The sequence below is a fragment of the Rosa rugosa genome, chromosome 6 (assembly GCF_958449725.1).
Source record: "Rosa rugosa chromosome 6, drRosRugo1.1, whole genome shotgun sequence".
NCBI lineage: Eukaryota > Viridiplantae > Streptophyta > Magnoliopsida > Rosales > Rosaceae > Rosa > Rosa rugosa.
In genome coordinates this window covers 25,897,786-25,923,608 of record NC_084825.1, presented here as the reverse complement: position 1 = coordinate 25,923,608, position 25,823 = coordinate 25,897,786, and the positions used below count along the sequence as shown (strand labels likewise).

The 25,823-nt window shown below is 38.5% G+C and overlaps 3 protein-coding genes and 1 pseudogene across 4 annotated transcripts in view; 3 read left to right on the top strand and 1 right to left on the bottom strand.

The window, feature by feature from the left end:
• Positions 1-1,400: 1,400 nt before the first annotated feature.
• On the bottom strand, positions 1,401-2,116 carry LOC133716481 (kiwellin-1-like; annotated as a pseudogene).
• Positions 2,117-6,695: 4,579 nt separating this feature from the next.
• LOC133715721 (putative pentatricopeptide repeat-containing protein At3g49142) lies at positions 6,696-8,963 on the top strand. The gene has a single exon (XM_062142334.1). The coding sequence runs from the start codon at positions 6,935-6,937 to the stop codon at positions 8,960-8,962; it is 2,028 nt and encodes a 675-aa protein (XP_061998318.1). The 5' UTR covers positions 6,696-6,934; the 3' UTR covers position 8,963.
• A 482-nt stretch (positions 8,964-9,445) lies between these two features.
• On the top strand, positions 9,446-12,682 carry LOC133715722 (phosphopantothenate--cysteine ligase 2-like). Its single transcript, XM_062142335.1, has 9 exons — positions 9,446-9,593; positions 9,729-9,852; positions 9,932-9,976; positions 10,086-10,171; positions 10,958-11,010; positions 11,166-11,225; positions 11,337-11,438; positions 11,707-11,826; positions 12,342-12,682. The coding sequence occupies exons 1-9, from the start codon at positions 9,446-9,448 to the stop codon at positions 12,588-12,590; spliced, it is 987 nt and encodes a 328-aa protein (XP_061998319.1). The 3' UTR covers positions 12,591-12,682.
• Positions 12,683-24,303: 11,621 nt separating this feature from the next.
• LOC133715301 (uncharacterized) overlaps positions 24,304-25,823 on the top strand; it is a 28,597-nt gene continuing 27,077 nt past the window's right edge. Inside the window, exons 1-2 of one of the 2 annotated variants that reach the window (XM_062141746.1) lie at positions 24,304-24,581; positions 25,039-25,632. In XM_062141746.1, coding sequence (XP_061997730.1) covers positions 25,063-25,632 — 570 coding nt within the window. In that variant the 5' untranslated portion in view covers positions 24,304-24,581; positions 25,039-25,062. The remainder of the gene's footprint in view (positions 24,582-25,038; positions 25,633-25,823) is intronic. The other variant, XM_062141745.1, reaches the window with a different exon arrangement.

Below are 25,823 nucleotides of genomic sequence, written 5' to 3'. Positions count from 1 at the left end.
TCGCAGTGAACTTGTTAGCTCGACATAGCTCTGCGCCAACACGCCGCCATTGGATTGGTGTAAAGACCATCTTTCGATACCTAAGAGGTACGATTTATATGGGCTTATTCTATCCCTACAGAGAGAAAAGGAATGACGGAAAGTTGGGATCGGACCCCAAAAGGCAAAACGCCCCCGTCCATGGAATGGCCGCCGGCCATGTTGCCGCCGCCGGCGCCGCCGCCGCTCATGGTGGCCGGCGTCCTCCTATCTCCCTCCATCAAAACGACAATGATGTCTTGATGGGTTTTGCTGATGCAGGGTATCTCTCTGACCCTCACAAAGGTCGCTCCCAAACAGGTTATGTCTTTACCATGGGAAGCACTGCGATATCTTGGAGGTCTACAAAGCAGACCCTTGTTGCTACTTCCTCAAATCATGCAGAGATTATTGCTCTACATGAAGCTGTACGTGAATATGTATGGCTAAGGTCTGTAATTCGACACATTCAAGGAAGTTGTGGTTTGAAGTCTACCACAGATGAACCTACATGCATTTATGAGGATAATGCAGCTTGTATTGAACAATGAAGTTAGGTTTCATCAAGGGCGACAACACCAAGCATATATCGCCTAAGTTCTTTTATAATCAGCAACAACAATCACTTCTAAAGATTGAAGTGAATCAAATCCGATCAGAGGATAATGTAGCAGACTTATTCATTAAGTCGTTACCTAAATCCACCTTCGAGAAACATGTGAAGAGCATCGGATTGAGAAAGTTATCCGAACTCCCACGATTGTAGCAATCAGGGGGAGATATCGACATCAGGGGGAGATATGATGTCTACATGTTCGATCTCGAAGAGTGAAGGACGTGTTGTGCTCTTTTTGTCCTTCGACCAGGGTTATTTTTATCCCACAGGGTTTTTGTTACCTGGCAAGGTTTTTAATGAGGCAACGGATGAAGCGTCACCACCAAGTTTGAGCGGCACAAGGGGGAGTGTTGAAGGAAAATCAAGTTTAGTGTGCCTTATCAAACTAGGAGTAGCAATAGGAGAGAAGGTTCTAGATTTCCCAATCCTACACGGATTGGTATTCCTTGTAACATTAGAACTAGTACTTTGTAATCCCTATATATAGGGCTCCTATTCTCAATAATATGATTACATTCTCCCTACAATTCTCTCTACAATTTCTCTCAAATCTCTTTTTCCTTAAACATATTACTCTATCTCCATTGACCCAGTGATTAGAAAAATTTCTGGCTTCAACAGCCATTATTAAACAAAGATCTAAAGATCAAACTAAACCGTGGTGTGTACTTTAACTACAAAAGGGTGTGTAGCTAGCAGAAGAGTTATTGATTTATCTCTTTACCTGTAATAATTGTATTACTCAATTTAGGAGCAGCAACTACAGATTGCAATTTCATGTTACTCTATGAACCTTCTTCACTCTTATATGTATCACAATGTAGAGGCAATCACTCAATCAGGCAACAGACCAGAATATCTGAATTTCACCCCAGTCGCTTTCCTTAACTCCCAAGGCCTTCCAAACAGCTGGAGAGGCATCAACGATGTTGTGAGAGCATGGAGGCTGGTAATCATGAACAGGATCACAACCCATTGTGGAGTCATTCTCATCAACAGCCTTGGCTTTCACACTCCTTCCATTACCATGTATGGTAATGTAGTGTGGACAACTCTTCCTATTGTTGAACCACCCGGTGGACAATGCCACGACCGCCGTGTTATCCGAGTGGAATTTGTTATCACATTCAGACGGTCCACCACCATCACCACCTTTCTCGAACCTGTTGATAATCAAGGTTGCTTTTGTACGCTTGGACCCGGAGGCGAGCACTTGTAAGTGGTGTAGAGCTTGCCTTTTTTGCAGCATTCAGACTGGTTCTCAGGGTTACATTGTTTCGGAGGAGGCCTTTTACCCACTATTTTGCCACTTGGATTGCAGGTTTGTGCTTCAATGGTCAAACAGATTGTTACAAGAATGATAAAGATGAAGAGAAAAGCACCTGAAGAACAAAGTGGAACTTCATGTTCTGTACTCTTGGCTTTTGGGTTTAGGTTGGTTTGAAGAAGTTGGATCCTAACTAGGCTATATACGGAGATCATGAAACAGATAGCTAGCTGGTTTTTAATATAAAATTACTTGATCTCTCTAGAATGATCATACTGTCCGTTAAAGATACGGCTTGGTAATATTGCTGATAAGTATACTGTCAAATTGTGCAGTAAGCTTCCATATACATACAATCTGATTGTCTGCACACAGCTCATTATATCACCAAATACAAAGAACCATTTTTGTACTCAATACTGCAGCTGTGTAAGATTAGCTTGGTTGATTAATACTGGAAAATTCCTTAATACAAGAGAAACTAACTAAAGATTCACTAATGATATATTACTCCAAAGATCCTTTAGAAGATTCACTAATTAGAGAAGCAGAGTCAGGAGCCTATTGAAGTTTAACATGCATGATATATATTCTTGTTTGGAAATTCTGATTGCTAATACCAATTCTTGAACATTAATGTATACTTTTCCCCATATGATAAAATCTAGCTAGTCAGTAAATTTGGACTCAATTAACATGACAATTTCACGATTTTGATTCTACTAGCAGGAAAAGTTAAAACAGCCAATCGATCCTTTCTGACAATTCCGCTATGGCTGATTGTGTACTAAAAAATGTCTAACTAAAATGTGTTTAATTGATGATAAGCATAACCTATGTTAACTTTCAGTAGAAATACCGACTTGGTCGTATTAAACTTCAACTTTCGCTATGGCCAATAGATGGAGGTCAATCATGAGTTCAAGTAATTGAGAATTTTAACTAGTATTTGAGATTATTCTACAAATACTTGATGCAATGAGAACTATGTAAGTCTAGGACTTAGGAGGATATATCTCATAAAAAATTTGCAATGCCTGTGGATCGAACCTGGACTGACTATACTTTTGTTTCTACTGCTATATAGATTTGCTAGTAGAGAAAATTGATGTGGATGCTAACATTACATTGTGAGTGTCAACACAGGTAAGGATTAATCAACACCGAACGCATGATTGGCATGGATTTACAGATAGTAAGATAAGATTTGGATCTTAAATTGATGGTATGTACAAAATGTTGAATTTAAAAATAGTGCAGTTTTGGTTTTTATTTTCTTGCAGAACAAAGTCGACGTAGAAACTAATTTGATCTCTTTAGTTGTGAGAATGCAATTTTGTTATTCTATAAGCATCGGAAGGAAATTTGGGTGGAAAATTGATATGCACAGTTACAAACTCGCACTACTAAGCTCGACGACGACAACTGTATGTTGATGTTGATCTTTATAAGAACTAGTATCATTCTCTCATGTGGATCAAAAAGTTCACATTGCAGCGCCACTCTAACAAATTAGGTCCTTCGGATATTGAACAATTGATATTCTTCTTTAACGTCTAGTCGATCTTACACAGGCTAGCTAGCAAAGATGAATTAAACAAGCATGACTACAAATGAGGCAATGTGGGTTACCAGAAAATGCATTCAGTACATATAAATTTACTTGACATAACTATACCATCACTGCATGGAAGGAGTGGTTGCATTTGGGTAAGAATTAGGACGATGGTAGGTGATGATGGATTGGAATACACGAGCTGCATGTCAATGTTTTGAAATAAATTGGATATTGCTAAGAAAAAATTAAGCTAGCATAGGATAAAAAAATGAAAGGAAGTCAAAAAGTGAATGTATGACGAGGACCCATGCCAGGTCGCACGATGACATGTAGGAGTATCTTGATCCGTGGGGTGCGGCAACCTTTGCAAGTGCAACGTACTGGAGCAACTTTGCAAGGTGCAACTGATGCAACCCCGATACCATTTGCTAAATTCATGTTTGATTTGCTACCCACCGATTGAGGATGGGGTTTCCTACTAACCCGAGGGTGGGCGTGCGCAGCAGTGCTCACCGAAGTGAACTACAAATCAAGACCCCGACATCTCTCTCCTAGCATGGTTAGGCAACCAATCCACTTCAATGCCCCACTTAGTTACAAACCCACACTACTGGGCTCGACAACAACTTAGGCAAGTGCAGTCCTTTTAAGCCGCCGTTTATCCATGTTTTATTTGATGTGGGATTATACTAAAGTATAAAATATTTTCTTCTCCATTGGAACACAAATTTCTGTGAATTCTACATTATTAGTGATATTAAAAATTAGTTCATGATGTTTTTGATCGAATGAAGGCTGAATGCTGATATGAGTTATAAAATTATAACTGAAGAAATTTGAAGAAAAATTCCTTATAATTAAAACAATGGAAGCACACTGGTTGATCCTTAATTACGCCTCAAGTTTCCCCTTGTGTAGATAAGCGGCTTTAATTTGTACATAGATTTTAAATGTCTAGTGGTATAAATTTATACCCGAACCCTCTCATCAATTTTGAGAAGACCGAATAGTGATATCTTGAATTCAATGTAATGATTGAATTTATACTGCAGCTGCGTAAGATTGGCTTGGTTGATTAATACTAGAAGATCCTTAATACAAGAGAAACTAACGAAAGATTCACTAGTGATAGTTTACTCCAAAGATCCTTTAGACTATTAAGACTGGCCTCTAAACTAATTAGAGAGCAGAGTCAGGAGCCTATTGAAGTTTAACATGCATGATATTTTTGTTTGGAAAGTCTGATTGCTAATTCTTGAACAGTAATGTATACTTTTCCCCATATGATAATATCTTACTTCAGTAGTCAGTAAATTTAGACTCAATGAACGTGACAATTTCATGATTCTAATTCTACTAGCAGTAAAAGTTAAAAATGGCTATCGATCCTTTCTGACAATTCTGCTACGGCTGATTGTGTACTAAAAAATGTCTAACTAAAATGTGTTTAAATCCTCGAAAATGTCCATTGTTCTTCTAGTTTTGTCTTCATCTGAAGGTGTCCCCTGTTTTATTAGATTAGTGTCTTCCTATTGTTCTGCCGGTCATGTAATTACAAGCTGAAAATTGGTCAGGGGAATGTTGAGGGCGATTTCATATGATCGATGTATGAAACGCCTCAAGTTTCCTTCCAAGAAAATAAGTAGTCAATTTTAATTGATGATAAGCTTAACCTATATATGTTAACTTGCAGTAGAAATACCGACCTTGGTTGGTCGTACTCAACTTCCACTTTCACTATGGCCAATAGATGGAGGTCAAATCATGAGTTCAAGCAGGCTAATTAAGAACAATGTTCTTATTTCTAAGAAAAAATTAAGCTACCATATATAGGAGAAAAAAATGAAAGAAGTCAAAAAGTGAATGTATGACGAGGGCCTATGCCAGGTCGCACGATGAGATGCAGGAGTATCTTGATCCGTGTGGGGTGCAACTGGTGCAACCCCGATAGTATTTGCTAAATTCATGTTTGAATTGCTACCCACCCATTGAGGATGGGGTTTCCTACTAACCCGAGGGTGGGCGTGCGAGCTTACAAATACAAATCAAGACCCCGGCAGCTCTCCTGGCATGGTTAAGCAATCAATTCACTTTAATGCCCCGCTTAGTAACAAACCCACGCTACTGGGCTCGGCAATAACTTAAGACAAGTGTAGTTCTTTTAAGCCGCCATTTATCCATGTTTTATCTAATGTGGGATTGTACCAAAGTAAAATATTTTCTCCATTGGAATGCAGATTTCTATGGATTCTACAATTTTAGTAATATGAAAATTAAGTCATGGTCGTTTTGATCGAATGAAGGCTGAAGGCTGGTATGAGTTATAAAATTATAACTGAAGAAGTTTAAAGAAAAGTTCCTTATAAAACCATGGAAGCGCACTGGTTGATCCTTAAGCCTCAAGTTTCCCCTCGTAGAGAAGCTGCTTTAATTCGTACATAGATTTTAAATGTTCAGTGGTATAAATTTATACCCGAACCCTCTCATCAATTTTGAGAAGACCGAATAGTGATATCTTGAATTTTATGTAATGATTTGGGGATAATCAGATGATTTTAACAAGAAGATATTTTCATGTAAGGGTTGGAATTCGTCCCCTTTCTAGTTCTTAATGCAATTATTTTACTTAAAGGCATGACAATCTTGCTACATCTCTTTATATTGCATTCCTGCTTCTGCTTACTGTCAGTTGTGTTGGGTACATCCACAAGGAAGAAGCCATAGAAATCACTTGGTGACCTTAGCTGGAAAATCATGGTGTGACTTGGCATAAGTAGTCCTTGTCCCAAATCACCTTTCGTCTTTGACACTATTTTCTACACAAAAAAGTGATCATGTTGTTAGGGCCTAGTTCAGGTCACACGATGAGATTCATGTCTCTTATATTCATGTTGCACACAATCAATCTTATCGTGCGACCCTTTTTGACACTATTTTTGACACAATCGACTATCACAAGACCAAATGGGGCATGGGCACATCTGCCCCCAGACCCGAATGGCAGGTCCAAGATAACAAAATATAGACTTGTCTACATGGGATTATACGCTCTAATAACCTATAAATCTGATTTTCTAAACCCGGTTGAAAAATACGACCGTTTTCTCTATATCTTGGTTAATCTCCATTCTCAGTTTCTCAACAGCTTCAGACTCAATAAGCCCTCTCTCTTTCTCTTCACACAGTTGGGTTGGGACCGTGTTCACCGCTGCTGTGGTCGGCATCCTCTACAACTCAAAAAGGTGATTGTTCTTGAATGCAGTGCAGTCTCTTATTTCTATTTGATTGATGATAGTCTTGGTACGAGAAATCTTGTATACTACCTCAAACTGTTGTCCTCTGAGTGCTACCACAATCAAATGTCTAGTCTGTCTTATGGGTTCTTTTTCTTTTTTCTGTTAACTGGTGTTATCAATCAATTGGGGATTTATAGGTTCAAGAGCTAAACCCTGTTTCCAGATAAACTCTTCAATACATGAAAGCCATTACTCCCCTTTTTCGCCGTTTTTCGAAAGCCAAAGAATCTCAAGCTTTGATATCATTAATTGGATGTTCCACTCAAGACCCAACTCTTGCAAAACAAGTATTTGGTAAATTATTGGATCAATACCCAGGTAGCATTACATTGAGGAAACTCTATGCAAGCTTTATTGTCAATGAGAATCTCCACGGCGACGCTTCACTAGGTGTCAAGTTCATGAGAGCTTATGCTGCTTGTGGTGAACCCAGAATGGCGCGCTGTATATTCGATCGAATTCCTGATAAGAATGTCATCTTTTGTAATGTCATGATCAGAAGCTATGTGAATAACCGTTTGTACCATGATGCTCTTGTTTTGTACAAAACTATGTCTGCCATTGGGTTTGATCCTGATAACTATACGTACCCTTGTGTCCTCAAGGCTTGTTCGGGGTCGGATAATTTGTGGGTGGGGTTGCAAATTCATGTTGCTGTTGTGAAAGTTGGGCTTGATCGGAATTTGTTTATTGGGAATGGTCTGATTGCCATGTATGGGAAATGCGGTTGTTTGGTGGAGGCTCGGCGCGTTTTTGCTGAGATGCCATGTAGAGATGTGGTTTCGTGTAATTCTATGGTAGCTGGGTATGCACAAAATGAACGGTTCAATGATGCACTAGATGTTTGTAGGAAAATGAAGACATTGGGGCTTAAACCAGATGCTGGTACCATGGCTAGCCTATTCCCAGCTGTGACCAACACTTCATCTGAGAATGTTTCGTATGTTAAGGAAATGTTTATGAAATTGGATAAACAGAGTTTGGTTTCGTGGAATGTGATGATAGCAGTGTATGTGAATAATTCGATGCCTGGTGAGGCAGTTGACCTTTTCTTACAGATGGAGGAAAGTGGAATAGAGCCTGATGCAGTCACAATTGCAAGTGTTCTCCCCGCTTGTGGGGATCTTTCTGCTTTGTTGCTAGGGAGGCGGATTCATAAATATGTTGAGAGAAAGAGACTTGGGCCAAATTTGTTATTGGAGAATGCATTGATTGACATGTATGCTAAGTGTGGATGTTTACGAGATGCAAGAGAAGTCTTTGATGCGATGACATTTCAGGATGTTGTCTCGTGGACTTCCATGATGTCTGCATATGGTAGGAGTGGACAAGGTCATGACGCTGTGGCACTTTTTGTGAAAATGCGTGACTCAGGTGTAGTTCCTGATTCAATTGCATTTGTATCAGTTCTCGCGGCTTGCAGCCATGCGGGATTGTTGGAGGAAGGACAATATTACTTTAAATTGATGACTGAGGAGTACGGCATTGATCCTAGGATAGAGCACTGTGCTTGTTTGGTAGATCTGTTGGGGCGTGCTGGAAGAGTGGACGAGGCTTATAGTTTTGTCAAACAGATGCCACTGGAGCCTAATGAAAGAGTATGGGGTGCTCTACTTAGTGCTTGCCGGGTATACTCTAACATGAGTGTAGGACTTTTAGTCGCTGATTGCCTTTTTCAATTGGCTCCAGAGGAATCGGGTTATTATGTTTTGTTATCAAACATCTATGCAAAAGCTGGTAAATGGCAAGATGTCACCGCAGTCCGGTCAGTGATGAAGAGTAGAGGAATCAAGAAAATACCAGGTGTCAGCAATGTTGAACTCAAAGACCAGGTTCACACTTTTCTTGCTGGTGACAGATCACATCCTCAGTCTAAAGTGATATATGAAGAATTAGATATATTGGTTGGGAAAATGAAGGAGTTAGGTTATGTCCCTGAGACCGATTCTGCTCTTCATGACGTGGAGGAGGAGGAGAAGGAATGCCATCTTGCAGTTCACAGTGAGAAGCTGGCAATTGTGTTTGCCATTCTGCATACTGAGCGAGGGGCAGTGATCAGAATTACCAAAAATCTTCGTGTTTGTAGTGATTGCCATATTGCTGCTAAGCTAATCTCTAAAATAGCTGAACGTGAAATTGTTGTCAGGGATACTAATCGTTTCCACCATTTTAAGGATGGCACATGTTCTTGCGGGGACTATTGGTGAGTCTCCACCCAGAACTCACAGTATGATGCCATATATACTTGGGACTTCATTGAAGTGTTCGTGTGAGAAAATTGATCAGTAGTTTGGGATAGATCCAAATGAATGACTATTTACGGTGACTGGTAAGCAATCACTTTGCTCACTGGGAAAAACAATATATAAATAGTTTTGATGATAATCTGGGTTCCTCAATTTTCGCTAGCAGATAACTTTACTTTTCGTCTGACATATATGGGTGCGATTACGTTGGCTTTGATCCAAGTTATGTTGATGAGTATTTTGCAAGGCTGTAAGTGGGCACTTTTGTTTGACATATATTAGGTTTCACTTTGCTCATTCATCTAAATGAATATGATTTTCAATCGTTATACTCCTATATAGAGATGGTTAAGTTTATTCAATTATAATTATAGCTTCTGCACTAGTGACAGTGTATAAAGTTGGAAATTTTAGTAAGTCTTTTGTCTGCAGGCAAATTACAAAATGGCTCTAACAAATGGGTTGGAAATTCCTAAAGAAGTGCTGGATGCAGAAATCAAATCCTTTTTTGACTCAGCTCCTCCTTTAAAGAACAGAGATGATGTCAGTGAAAAACTTGAGGCATTTGTTAAAAAGAATTCGCAGCCTTCTGGCACGTTCACTTTTTTTTTTCACTATTTTAATATTTTCCAATTCTATTAAACTTTATTTCCCTCCCTTTCCCTTTGTTTTCCAGGTTTTAAAAACAAGGTTCTATTGGTTTTTGATTGATTAGCATATATTGTAGGAAATGGAGGAGCTAGGAGGGTGGTTTGTGTAACCTCTGGTGGTACCACGGTTCCTCTGGAGCAACGATGTGTTCGCTACATTGACAACTTCAGCTCAGGTTACAGAGGAGCAGCTTCCACAGAGTATACCACCTTAAAATCACTGAATAGGCCATATTTAATATATATGATATTTGATAAGAGTTGTCTGATAATATTACAGGTACTTTTTGAAGGCAGGCTGTGCTGTTATCTTTCTTTATCGGAGGTAATAATGGTTTATATCACCTTATATATGTATCTATTCGTTTCAACAATTTTAAATGGTATAAAACAAATCTTATTTTTATAATTTGTTATCTGCAAATGTTACGTAGGGGAACTTGCCAACCATATTGCAGATCTCTTCCCGATGATCCGTTACTTGAATGTCTGGAAATTGTGGACGAGTCAAACATTCAAGGTCTGTACTTACTGTCATGCTATAGTTATATATGTTCTCTTCTTATACTTGGGATAGAAATTCACATGATTATTCAAACGCTAATTTATGTTTCCAGCTCTTCAAGTTTGGGTATGAGTATGACAAAATGATACATGGTTTTGTGACATATCAATTATACTATATTTGCAGAAAACCTCTAACTTGAGAAAGACCATCACATGCCATAATAAAATGAGACCTTTGTGCAAATGGGTACACAATTACACCACTCAGAAACTTAATTTTCATGGCCTAATTAACAGAAACAATTTCCTGAAGTAATGAAGCTTTTCACTCATTGACAGCTCAACACTTTTCAGGAGTACTGTGTATTTATTAGCAATTGGTTCCACCACATCCAGGTTCAATTTCCTTGAGTAGCTTACTAGAGATTCAATTTGTATGCACCGGTATATGTTTTGCATAGTGCCAAGTCATAAGTACTGGTTTATGGATGAGGATGTCAGATTTTGGAAGGATGGTGGAGTGTTATGATCCGAAAGGTTAGGTTAAACTATTTGAGTCGGCCTTACAATACTTGGCTATCTGAGTTGTTGTTTTAGGCTCTGATCTAGTTTTTGGGACACAGGAGGAGTCTTTTTTTTTTTTTTCTTGCTGCTTTCTTGTGATCTCAAAGTCGATCTGAGTAGTAATACTATATATAGCCCTGTGATGATTATCTTATGATATAAACTATAACTACATGTCATGAATATGTAAAAACAGTTCCTGCTTAGATGACAGAATTTTGTTTCATATTCACAGTACACCAGTCCCATTCACAAGCAGTGAGGAGTGCTATCACTAAGAGTCATGCTGTATGGACCACTTCTATTTTTTCTTGCATTCAGTAATTTCTTTACATAGTTGTCCATATTGACTTTTTTCTCTTGGCATATAATGCAATAGCAGAATAGTAGCACAATGTGACAATGAATCCTAAATGGTTATTTATTTATTTATTTTATTGTAGGCAGTAGCAGACGGCCTCTTGCTGAAACTTCCCTTTACAACAATATTTGAGTATCTCCAGGTTAGCTTTAGAGGCTACCTCAAAGCTGCCTGCATTACGTTATATTATGTTAAGCGGCTGGTAGTTTTAGATATCTTCCGGCTTGACTATTTGGTCTTTGCATATGAGCAGATGTTGCAGATGGTTGCGTTTACAATGCGAAGTATTGGACCACATGCCATGCTATATCTTGCAGCAGCAGTATCTGACTTTTACGTCCCTTGGAAGAGCATGGTAATGATTACTAACTGCTTTTTGTTTATGTGCTTTTCACTGTGTTTCATGGCTGCATTATACACCTTAAGAGGTAGATCACATAACCCATCCCTTTGACCCTAGTATTCCTTAAATAGTTTGCAGCAGCAAAATATGTAATCCTTGGAAGTTTCATAGCATGTCTTTATAGAGTGATATCAGTGATATGTAATGATGCCATTTGGATAGAATATTATTTCATATGTCCTTCTCATTTTCTTTAAGACAAAAAAAAATGCTTATGCAGGCAGAGCACAAAATTCAGTCAGGGTCTGGTCCATTGGATATGCGACTTGTTCAGGTGCCAAAGATGCTCTTAATGCTGAGGAAAGACTGGGCCCCCATGGCCTTCTGCATATCATTCAAGGTTAGACACGAAGCTTCTGCTTTTCTTCTAGTCACTAATCCTATCCATCAGCGTTTTTTCTTTCTACGAGTTCTGATTACTGTATGTGGATGAAAAATTATTTTCTTTACTAATATCCAAAAGAGTTTTGGGTGTGGCTGAATAACCTGATAATGACGTCAATAGTTTGTTGGGGGAGTATCATTTATTAGAGTTCTCACCTCAGTGTTTCAGACTTCCATTTGTCATATTCTCAGTTGGGGAAATAGGAAAAGTTGGGTAGGTTTAGACAGGAAATAGTTTCCATTATGGCTTGTGTATCAAAGAAAGTGGACCTATATGTCTCACTCTACTTGTTACGATGCAATTGTATATCTACTACAAAATGTCAGACTCCTTTACTTTCTTTAATGCATTAGTGTTTAATTTTTGTTTCCCACAAAAGTTTGAGGGTTAATTGCCCTGCTTAATTGTTCCAACTAACATGATGCAGTATTATTTCTTGGTGACTAAAAACCTTGGACATGCCTGAACAGCTAGAAACAGATTCAAAGATCCTGTTAGAGAAGGCTGATATGGCTCTTAGGAAGTACAAGATGCATATGGTTGTAGCCAATGAGCTTTTGAGCCGAAAAGAAGAGGTTGTAGTTGTCACCAGCAATGAAAAGATTCTAGTTCGCCGAAACAAGTCTCTGGGTGTTGATGATGTGGAGAGCGCCCTTATTGAGCTTCTTGTGGAGAGGCATTCAGCTTATGTTGATCAGATCAAGACTGATTTTATATGAAGGTGCAACAAGATAGTTCCCTTTCTGGCTAAGATTTTGTGGACTATGTCATCGGCCTTGGTGAAATATAGTTTTAAACACGGTACTTATTCTTTGCTCGTCCAGCGGAAGATTATGAGAGAAAATTTGCTGTCGACAGCAATCAGATCTTTGTACACCATATCACACATTGGAGGGGAGATAAGGAAAATATTATCTCTCTGGTATGTCATGGAACTGAAAAGTTCCAGTGAATGAAGCTCAAGTCTTATTGTCTCCTTAGATGAGATTTCAGAAACAATTTGGGAGAACGTCTTCCATGCTCCGAGTAGGTAATGCTCGGCCGGCAGGAAATCCTCTGTCCCCAAATGAGATGGGGATAGGTGTCTCTCCTCACTGTCACATGGGAAAGGCTTAGCCTGTTCCCGGTTTTTTGTTTCTCAATTGAGTTTTACCGAGTTATAGGGTGAATCGATTTGGGGTGGATTGGGTTTTACCCAGAGCAGACCCGAGTGAAATGATAAGCCAATCTACACATGTGATTGCTCCGATGATAAGAGGTAGATCTTGGATTAAGTACTGTAGCCTGGAAGTGTTCATCACCGTGCTCGTCACCCATCACTGTAGAATCTTGGAAACTTTTTCTCACCTTCAGCTCTTTAGTTTCTAGGACGCCATCTTCTCCGGGCAATCCGTGTGTGGGTGACGTAGTCGGAAAAGTAACTGGTTTACAAGTAATAAACCTAAACAAGAAATCTGGAGTCCACCAGAGATAAATGAGAAAACTCTCAATTTAATTGATAATATGACAAAAGATGGTTCTGCAGCCATTTAAGGTTGCATATATATGGGAAAAGAAACCCTAATGAATCCCTAAAGCCCACGGGTTAAAATAAAACAAATCCAAAAAAAACTAGAAAACCGAAAATTTTGAAAAAAGGTAAATTGCAGTTTTGAGGCCCGGAATGATCCTGAAAGCCCGAAAAAGCCCACATGTCGTGGCGAAGAGACGAGTTTTGTTACTGGCGTCGTTCCTTTTCAGAAAAGGTATAGCAATCATGATTCGGACACCGAATGCCAAATTTGCAGCAAACTGGGTTTTCCTTTTGATTGATTGAGCTGTTCTTCGATCCTTCTTACCATCCGTTCTACATCAGTGGGAGGGACAGGTTGATGGGCTTGAGATCCGGCATGAGGGGATTAATGGTTGATCGATAAGGGCGAGGTTAGGTGGCCGTAGAGGTCGACGCAGTCGATGGAAGGTGTTGGTTGGGTTGAGAATGGTGGGACGACGGCGGGAGAATTCTGCCTAAGCTGGTGGTAGTGCGTTCCTTGCAGACCTCAATCCTTTTAATCAATGAGCATAAAATATCTCAATCAATGCATCCAACGGTCGGTTTTCCCAACGTCTTATGTCTTGATGGGGTTGCCCTTAGAGGAATGTAATAAACAAATATAGTGTTACTAAGATGTCATCGCTTGACGATATGGATCAATTTATCGATTTCCAATTTCAATTTTTTAGATCGCGCAAAATCCTTATATGTCTGCTAATGTGGTCCAACTTGTTTATTAGTCGTATAAGAAAATATACCGTCCATAAGCAACAAGGTGGCGGAAATAGATTTTATCAAAATTGGCTGTTGGATGTTATCATGATAAAAAGAAATGGTTATTGTCAAAATTTTAGCTATTTTTGTTGCCGGTTGGGTCTCGATCTACTGGGTCAACCCTAAACCCCAAATACCACATAAACTAATATGTTCATAACCGCTCATTCACAACTTCTTTTTTCGATCGGTCAGCTCTCACATTGTTGTGGGAATGAGCTATATCAAATAATGTAAAAATTTTAGGAAGTGTATCTCATCGTGGTTCGGCTCCCCTTAGGGAAGTATAAGCATATAAATGGTTGACCGCTTGTTTGATGTCGAAATGACAAAGGATCAAGTCAATTTTTTTGCACAGTACCTAATAATACATTATAAATAGATGGTAATGTCAAATTTATCGATTTCCAATTTCGATTTTTTGTATCGCACAAAATTCTTATATGCCTACTAATGTGGTCTCACTTGTTTATTAGTTATAGGAAATAATATACCTTCCATAACCAACAAGGTGGAGGAAATAAAATTTATCAAAATCGACTGTTGGATTTTATCAAGACAAGAAAAAATGGATATGGTCAAAATTTTAGCTATTTTCGTCATCATTTGGGTCTCGATCGACTAGGTTAACCATAAACTCTAAATACCACATAAAACTAATATGCACATAACCGCTCATTCGCAACTTCTTTTTTCGTTCTGTCATCTTTCACACTCTCGTGGATATGAGCTATATCAACCAATGTAAAAATTTCAGGAAGTTGGTCTCCTCGTGATCCAGCTCCCCTTAGGGGAATATAAACATATAAGTAGTTTTTTTTTTAGAAATAGATAACTTCATTACTTATCCATGGCCAGAAGGCACGTACATCACAAGTTGTCTCATACCAACAATTCTAGATGGCACAAGCCACCAAACAAATGACAAGTGACCCTCATTGTAAACAAATACACACAATTATTATGCACCTAGCCAGATGAACACAAATCCACACTACCTAAATCCTTGCTAGAGCAACTCTAATTGCCTAGAGACCTCGATTAGTGTACAACTAGAGAAGCTAAACTTAAATAGCAAAAAGACTAGAATCCAAATGCTAGGTACCAGGCCAGCCCACACCAAAACACATCTAGAGGTCCAGCCCAAACCTACCCAAACTGAGGAGAGGAGGGAAAATGGACTGAAACACAAAGCCCAACCCACTACCCCATACCCTCGCCCCTTCACCCAGACCAGTATGAGTCGGAACCCTAGCGGGTTCGCCGGAGCCGCCGCTGCTGCTGAGTTAGTCCGGTGGCTGCCCTACCCGAACAGCCATGGCCTCCATACCGCGCACCAACCTGCTGGTATTCCGCCGCTACAACAACACGATCTAATCCGAGTCAGGGAAGATCCGCTCGCCTCATCCGAAAGACCGACGCAGTGCCTCGAATTCAACACTGCTGCCACAAGACGGTCAGAGCTGCCTCTCCTCAATCAAGAAGGTCTTCTGCGATTCCCCACCCAACCGAGTGTGCCTAAAACCCAAATCTGAGCTCGAAACCTACTACCGCTACTTCACAAGTCGCTGGCTCTGAAGACTCGAGGCCGGAGCGTCCTTCTCACAGCCGGAGGATCCTCGGAGCCGCCACCGTACTTCTGCACTAAACCTAGGGTTTCGGCCTGGATGCTCCGAGAAAATGGGAGCGTAACACAGTCACTTTTTTATAAACATATAAATAGTTAACCACTTTGTTTGATGTTGAAACAACGGCGGATCAGGTTAATTTTTTTACATAGTACCTATTAATACACTATGAATAGATGGGTATTGTCAAATTTATCGATTTCCAATTTCGACTCTTTGTATCGCACAAAATCTTTATATGTCTACTAATGTGGTCTAACCTGTTAATTAGTTATATGAAAAAGTATACATTCCATAAACAACAAGGTGGCGGAAATAGAATTTATCAAAATCGACCGTTGGATGTTATCATGATAAGAAAAAATATTTATGGTTAAAATTTCAACTATTTTCGTCACCGTTTGGGTCTCGATCTACTAGGTCAATCATAAACCCTAAATACCACATAAAACTAATATTCTCATAAGTGCCCATTCACAACTTCTTTTTTCAATCTGTCAGCTCTCACACTCTCGTGGGTACGATCTATATCAACTAATATAAAAATTTCAGGAAGCTAGTCTCCTCGTGATTCAGCTCCCCTTAGGGGACATATAAACGTATTAATGGTTGACCACTTTGTTTGATGTTGAAACGACAGCAAATCAGGTTAATTTTTTTACACAGTACCTACTAATATGCTATGAACAGATGGGTAATGTTAAATTTATGGATTTACAATTTTTATTTTTTGGATCGCACAAAATCTCTATATGTCTATTAATTTGGTCTAACTTATTTATTAGTTGTATCGGAAAGTATACCTTCCATGAGCAACAATGTCGAGGAAATAGACTTTATCAAAATTGACCGTCGTGCTCCACTTACAGCCCAGAAAAGAAGAGCGCAGACGATTGGGTCCCTCCATTTTTTCCCCACATGGTTTTTAATTCCAAAGAGGCTGCATCCTGAATTTCTTATATATCTTTCCATAAATATTGCATCAAGTCAGAATGTCGTAAGACGGTTTATACTACAAAGTCTAAAAAATGGCAATGATATAACAAATTGGCTTTTGTAACTAATCTTGGCCAGGCATCATCAGATTTCTTGTTCTGTTTCAATAATTGTGTTATCAGAGAGCCAATATGCTTCCATAGTTTGGATGGCTGGACTTCTCATTTATAGAATATAGGTTCTCTGGCATTTTTATTTATGAAGATAAGGAATAGGAAGAAGAAAAGAATCCTAAAGTCTTGTGACTTGGTATTAATAGTCTTGTGACTTGGTATTAATAGAATTGTGAATAGTTGACCAAAAGATGATCTCTACATCATTTCTTGCCACAGTTATTTAGTGCATTGCATACGCCTATAAAATTTGTATCAGATTGGACTTGATGATTGTTTCTAACTTTCTATCTTACCAAAATGGAAAGGTGGCCCCAAGTATGATTATACAATACTAAGGTCACAATTAAGTGTTTGATCGGTCGTGAGAAGTATTTCTAGATGGCTTTTTTTTTCAAGCAATCAACAGCAAGTAATGAATCAAGGATCTCTCGCCAGAGTTGTGGCTTCAAGGAATGAGGTTGACATAAAGATTAGAAAGGAGTACCAGTCACAGCCTAGCTAATCACCACTCCCAGTACTCCAACCTTTCACTATAGCAACAACATTATTGAAAGATATTAAATTTACTTAAAACAAACAATCAGTAGCTAGAAGAATAAACACCCAAATCGAATTGAAGAATAAACCAACAAGGAAATCCAAAATCCCAATACCAAATCGAATTTTCACCAATTCAGCTTGTCAATTTATACCCATAAAACACCCAAATCGAATTGAAGAACAAACCTCATCCCCAAATTCATAAACCCAATTGCATGCAAATCCCTAAGAGTCTAAACCCCCAAATCGATATCGAAGAAAACCCTAAAACCCAATTCAGCTTGTAAATTTATACCCATAAAACACCCAAATCAAATTGAAGAACAAACCCCATTCCCAAATTCATAAACCCAATTACATGCAAATCCCTAAACTTCTAAACCCCAAAATCGATATCGAAGAAAACCCTAAAACGCAAATCAAACCAAAGTCGAAGCCCTAACATCGACGAAGAAAAAGGCTTACCAATGAACAACAGTGAATGAATTCTTCGGACCCGTTCCTTCTTCAAATCGAAGAACAGTGTCAACAGATTCAACTATCCTTCTCACTTAGCTAACAGATCTTCTCTGTCCAAAATCTAGCTCAGGAAGTGCTTGTAGCTTATGTCTCTTCTAGGGGAGAAGACCCTCTCTTAGTTAACATGAAAGAATTGATATGAGTTTGTGTGGAGAAAAAACGAGCTAGGTCGAGAGAGGCGCCATAGAAAGAAAGGTCATAGTTTTCAAAAATTTTAACTAAGTGTGGGAAAAACACAAGGTCTTAGGGAAAAAGGGGTGAATAGGTTTAATTGTGTCAAAAAACTATTTTTGGTCAGACTAGGTCATACTATTCCTCTGTTTACTCAGACAACATATATGTTGTCCTAATTTTCAACCTTCAATTAGAATTTATCAGTTTTTTCAAATGATAGCTATATGTTGTCCTACTTTTTCAACTTACAAAAAAGATGAAAAATTGAAATAGTATGGATTCTCATGCTATTTAGACAACAGAATTAATTTATATGTCGTCTAAAGAAGTTTTAAAAACTTATATAGACAACAGAAAACAAGAATTCTGTCGTCTGAAGTGTGTTGCCTGAAGGCATTATTGGCATAGTGACACTCGATATTTGTTAAGCTCAAGACTATTATCTACATTATTTTTATGATGCATGTTATTTTAGTGCTAATTATTGCATTATTGCTAACACATATTTGAACCTTAAGAAAGCACCAAAATTCCTTACTTAATAGTTTGAGTAAATGTGTATCTATGCCAATACGTATAGATAGCTAGCTAATATTTTTCTTTCAACCTCTTGCTGTTTGTTTTTCCTTGTGAACAATTACCCTAACTAGCTAGACTATCAACTCACTTTAATACTTGGTCTATGAAGTCAAGCAAGATTGTTGAGAATTGATTTCTAGTGCATGTTTCTATCCTATATAAACATAGATCTGTATCATATTTCCTTCAAGCTTTAAAATCAAATGCAAAACTGATCGGAAGCTCCCCTAGTTGAATAGAAATCTCAACTAAAGCTCCTCACACAAATCCTTTAACCTTTTTCTCTTGAGAAGTTCCCTTTTGTTCAAAGAAGTCCAAGCTTGAATCCAAGACTAAAATCTTCACTTCACTTCTGAGTTCTTAAGTCAGTACATGAATACATTCCTATACTCTTTTGCCTTTAAGATTTATCAAAATGCATAATCGATGATAAAATGGAAAAGAATCTGCTTTGCTGCAAACCTATATTTTCCTATATAACAAAAGTTGATTTTGTCAAAAGTAATCAAATTATTAAATTTTTTTATGAAAAATGCTTCAGTTTAGGCTTTTGAATCACTAAAAAAGGTTAAGAAATGAAGAACTTATGGCTAATCAAAGTTTTCAACTAGTAAACTCGCTGGAAATCTCACACAACTATCACAACTTCAAAAATTCGTATATCTTAGGACCTCTACTTTAATCTGGAAAGTTTGAGAAGTAATAGTAAAATATACAGCACATAAAGACTTAGACATCAAAGGTTAGTATCAAGAATATCGGTTTCTGCGCTGTTCTGGTTTTTCATCAAGTCTGGACTCTATCACTTCGAACTGGATTACATGACTTATTCCATTGGATTCCTTACGAAAAATCCTTTGATATGTTATCCTCACTAGCCTAATTCGGACATAAATTGAATAAGTTATAAAAATGGAAAGTTGATGGTTCTTGGTACTATTATTTTTGATAGACGAATAGACACTTTGGACTAAGATTTCCAGCCTAATTCGGACATAAATTGAATAAGTTATAAAAATGAAAAGTTGACGGTTCTTGGTACTATTATTTTTGATAGATGAATGGACACTTTGGACTAAGATTTCCAATACTATGGGAAAAAGGACTTGGCTTCTAACTAATATTCTCATACTACTTTTAATTTACAGTACCTTTACTTCATTGCAAATTTACTTTCAAGTTTAATTATATATAAAATATGTATATATTGATTTGCTCACTCTAATTGTGTATTGACAATATTCAATTGTATTAAATTATATAAGTTTATATGCTTTGTTAGTGTTAAGGTAATTGGCTTATTTTTTACTTAAAGCTTGCTATACTTTATTAACGTAATTATGCTTGGAGATGTGAAGTCGGGTGATTAGTATTACCTTGTGTTTAAGTGAATTACTGTGTTAAAAGTGTTTTGTGATATGTGGAGTTAGCCTGGCCCCAGTCCATACAGATAGTGCAGTATTATACTCATAGGAAGGAAATGTCAACCTTGAGTATACATACTTTGGTAGTGTCCTCAGTATGTTGTGGCTTATCCGTGTTTTGAGTAGAGTGGACTCTAGCACCTGACTTTGTGATTTATTACCAGCCTCATAAACATTCATGCAGATGAATATATTTGAACATTTATGAGTTGTGTGTGTGTGTGTTGTGTGTGTACATATACATACTTAAGAATTGGTATAAACATATAAATGGTTCTCGGTACATTTTTACTTGGTTGTTCAATTTTGATTTCTTATAAGACACATTAATATAAGAATGTAAGCTGTACTTACTGGGTCTGTGTTACTCATGATGCTAAACCTTCTTGTTTTCAGGTAAAGAGTAGATGCTTGGGTAAAAGGGATGAACCTACTAAATAAAAGAATGTTTTATTTTCTACTACTATATCAAGAAAATATATGTAATATATTTTGCTAAACTTTGGTATTGTAAAATTAATGATTTTGTTTTCTAATAAAAGTACTATTCAGACATATATATAAATTCTTTTACTTTCTATAAATTTATTTAAGGAGGAAGTTTTATTTGTTTTAAGAGAAAAAATCACAAACAATGCCTGAAGTATCGGCCACTAATAACTTTCATACCTCAAGTTTCAAAAATATCAGATTGGTACCTGGACTTTTATGCCCAACCCAACATACGTACATGGAATCACTTTCGCCGTTAAACCCGTTAACTTTTCAAGGGTAGACCCGTCCTTTCAATGTTCATCTTCTCCAAAACTCTCTCCTATCTCTCTGCATTCCCAGATTTCTTGCTTCTCTTTCTACTTTGGTTTTTCCCACGAAAACTCACCATTATTCTTTCCAAATATATTCTCCACCCTTACTAGTGGTTTTGCCAACAAACCACCTCACGAGTTCCGTCCTTAATATGAATTTATGAAATATATATATGCTCCACATAAATCCTAAGAGTAATCAAATTTTCCATTTGAAAGAACCATGGAGTGTAAGTATTGTGATCAAGCCTCAGAGTAATCAAATTCTGCATACTGGAAAGAACATAAATGATGGGAAATTGTGTATTCTATTCATGATGAGAATGAGGATGAGCAATATCAATAGTAATGTGATTCCAAACCAAAAGTAATACTGGAATTTCTTCACATGAAACCAAACCAAATGTAGACAACATGTATTTAACGAATCTCTAGCATCTTGAATTCTCCTTTTCAACTGCCTTTCTATTTCCATTGATCTGCTGTTCTCATATAATGCTAGCACATTACTGCTATTTTTTTTTTTTTTGAAATGGGGTTGGTGCGGTTGCCCTCAAACCATGATTAATGAAATTGCAGAATACATTTGGGGGGGGGGGGGGGGGGACGTAGAGCCTGAACCCCAGATTACAATAAGCATAAGGAGAACATCCTGAAATAATACCAGGATTCTCCACAAAATCTATGTATTCTAACAAGCACCAATTAGCAAAGAGTGCACGAATGGCTACTCCATTTGTTTTGACATAGCGGTGACATACCGAAAAGATAACTCTATAACGAAGAAGCATCATTACAAATATCACAACTTTCCCACTATGTTGCCGCACGGAAATAAATCTGGCGACACTAAATTTCATCCTACCACTAGGTGGTTGCGTCCATTTGATCAAACAAACAGTTTGCCGCCTCGTTAGGCCAGACAAGGCACACAGAGTGTGCATTCTGGGACAACGCCCATTTCTCCCTACCAAAAAGCAGTGGGTACTTATTTCCGGCATATAGCCACATCTAATTAGTAACAATAGAAAACAATAAAACATAAAACAAAAGGAAGTTGGGCGTAGAGCCCTAACCCAGGCCCAACCCCTGCTCAGCCCAGTCTAACAGTACAGGTTGCTGTGGTCACCTCGCCACCGTCCCGCAAGCCGGAGCCATTCCGTCAAATCACCGGCATCCAAACCGCCGGCTTGAGTAAAACTAGATCGTCCCATCCTCTCTCCGCCCTCCCCAATACTCCAGCGTGCATCACTACCATCCCCAACTACCCCTCTCCACAGGGCGACTCCAAACGACACAAACCAGATCGGAAAACTCCGATCAGATCTGGGCCGCTCAAAATCCATCCTTGCACCATCAAGCGACGTCACCTCCGGCAGTCTGCCTCCCTTTCTTGTGAGATCGATCCTAACCTTACCAATAAGCCGCCGAACAGGCTCTGGACTTCCCCGGCGATACCTCCTCGCGTTTTGGATGACGAAGCAGCCACAGAGCCTCCACTCAGACTGAGATTATTCCATTGACCAATATTGTCGGACACTAGGTCCAATCTACCCTATCCGACGAAGCCTCCACGAGGGCGAGCTGTCGGAGGGATCACTCTCTCACTGGTTGTGCTTTCGGCTCTCTAGGGTTTTTTTCTTGAGATAAATTTCTTATAATATCCCACAGTACTGCTATTAAGAACAATCAAAACCACAATCCAAACTTCCAACTGTTCATGTCTAAGATTGGGCGGTAGCCTAATCTTGGTTAACGCTGGTTCGAGGGGCGAACCGCTACTCGTGATATTCTTGTTGCTTCCGCCATCTGTCAAATAAAATACAAAGGGTGTCAAAGGGAGACCTCGGTGGGCGGTCTTCTCTTCTCCGATGCCTAAGTTAGTCAATGTATTTGTGTTGACAGAATAACAGTAGGTAAGTAGTAAATGCGTAATTAATGAGGAGAGAATAGTGGACCTTTTATAGGTGGGGAAGAGGCTGACCTCTTCCTTGTTTTCCATGTGGGACTGATATGCTTCAGTTCCCAGCTTCTGATGCTTCAGCGAGGCGATCTTGGCGCTGCGCATGGCGGCGCGTCAACGGTGATCTGGGGATGAGTCGGGGCTCCGATGATAGCCTGTTTGGATGTGTTTCCGTAGGTCACACCGTTGATGGTTGTCGGTACCGCTGGCGGTAGTATAAGCGTGGCTCATTATAGCTAATTATGCTTGGAAAATGCTCATGTAAGTACGCCAACCAACTCTCCACAGTGCAAATAGATCAAATATCACCAATTGATAAATTGTAGACCAAATTAGGCAATGATGTCAAGTAATACCAATGCAGAACCATAACCGAATGAGAACCAGTATTCGAATTATGAGCCAGAAGCCGTGATCAAGAACCAATCGCAAAGAAGTCAAAAATTTAGAAAGAGATTTAGATCCCTTCCGGTATTGGGTTCTGATATCTCTTCCTCTTTATATGTTTTTGCTCGCTTTGAGTTTGTGTGTGTGATTCGTGGCGTCACGTATTTGATCTAGGTAATTGAGGTATGGAGAAGAAGAAAAAATCTGGGATTGCAAAGAGATAAGAGAGAGTTTTGGAGAAGATGAACATTGAAAGGACGGATCTAGCCTTGAAAAGTTAACGGAGTTAACAGCGAGAGTGATTCCAGGTATGTATGTTGGGTCGGGCATAAAAATCCAAGTACTAATCTGATATTTTTGAAACTTAAGGTATGAAAGTTATTAGTGGCTGATAGTTCAAGCACTGTTTGTGATTTTTTCCTTTGTTTTAACTCACATCCCAAATTCGGGTACCATATTTCAATGTAATATTGGTCTCGGGTTTGAGGGTGTGACAATCAATCCATTTAAGGAATTGCCCATTGTTTGGCGTTCATCCTTCTGATTTCAAATTGAAGGGTTGGGAATGGTTGGGTGAAAGTTTGAACAAGATGAAAAACTGGATGATAGATTTACCCTTTGTTCTTACTCATTTTTGTTGACCCCAACCTAGAATAGACTAACGGTGTCCGTGATTCTTCTTGTCACGTGACCAGCACGTGGCATTTACACTTGCACCATGTACTGAAGATGCTTCGGCCTTTTCCTTTCTTTTTTGGGTCTGAAAGGAAACTTTCATTGATTTTAAACCACAAACTCACAAAGCAAACAATACAGGTGGAAGACAACAGCCAAAAGAAAATTAAGGAAACATCGCAGAGAAACAAGACAACTGGAAAGTGGAAACCACAAAGAAAAGCTCCTTTTTTTCTTTGGCAGGAAGCCAGGAACAATATTTCATTAAAAAACAAATCTATTACAATACTAGACCCAAACAATGGGCCACATAAAAAAGCTCTTTAGTATCATTGGAATGTGGGAAAGAAAAAAGAAAAAAAGAAGGTTTGTGATGATTTTTAAATCTTTTATTGAAGAAGGCTGTAGGAAGAAAAGATGATGAGGTTGGATACTTGTCGAGTCCTTATTGAGCTAACCATGGCTGGTAATCTGGTCTTGTCCTAATGATAATTGAGAGCTAGTGCAAATATTTTTGTTGCTAGCAACAGCAGAACTCCATTTTAATTTATAACCTGGTTCGCACTGGTTACCCAGTTCAAGCTTTGAATCTCAGGTGTAGTAACCACTCTGTCTCAGTTCTCACTAGTTACTCTCATACTTCTACGTACTTACTTGTATCTTGCTGTGTTCATTTTACTATTAATAAAAAATGATACACATATTTTATCTGTGCCTAGGAATATGTAATGTAGAGCCGTAGAGGGCCTTTTCATATGATGGGTTGAACCTATTTACTCATTACCTGTAGTTTTTCTTATGTTGAGATTTGAGACCTACCTTAAACGTTGCGAACTATTCGATCAACGATCAGTTATCAGATTCGTCATGTGTGTCTGGATAGAATGTTTTGATGTTCTTTTTTTTGGTCAACAATTCTGGGTGCTTTCTTTTTAATGATAGGCAGATAATTTTTCTTTCACGTTTACATTTATGTGTACTATTATTTAATTTTTCTTTAATTATACTGGTTTTGGGGCCTTGCCGTAATCTCTGTCTTTTTATTTCTGCAGTTTACCATCCATCTATAAATCACTATGCTTACATGGGAAGAAGCGCGAGCAATTTTATCTTTAATTTGGGCGATATCCATATGCCTCTGCGAGTGGGTTCTGCATGTTCTAATTTGGATGGTTGCATCTCCAATATTTGTTCCAATGGTTGCAATTAGGTGGGCATGTAAATCAATTGCAATTCGGCGGGTATGGAAGGCTTTTCTTGACATCCCTTCAGCAAAGTGGGAACATGTATTTGTAATATCATGTATTGCGGTCTCACTGGATCCTCTGTTCTTTTACATTCCAATCATCGACGAGACAAATAAATGTCTCTCAATGGACAAAAAGTTGAGAACTACAGCTCTTGTCTTCCGATCGCTTACGGATGCCCCTTTAGTACTCCATATTAAAGATCAAATTTGTGGTTGGGTCGACTCTGACTACCCCAACTGGTCCGACTCTGACTCCAACTCCGACTCCGACTTCGACTCCCATTCTGAGGCAACATCGTCTTCATTGAAGATCGTTAAAAACAGGATGGCAAAGAGGATGCAGTGGTTGTCCTTCTCTATTATAGTTAACTGCCTTGCCATTCTTCCCATACCACAGGTAAGAGATCGTGAACTTGTTTTGTATAAATTGTCATAGCCAATATTTGAGTTGCTTGATTCTGGCCAGGAGGAGAATTTATTCTAGCCTATTTACAAGTTTTAGGATGAAAGTTTTGTATACTATTATTACTTTATTCCTTTGGGTTAGAAATTGCATTAGACTAGGTCCAGGTCCTGATGCGAAAAATG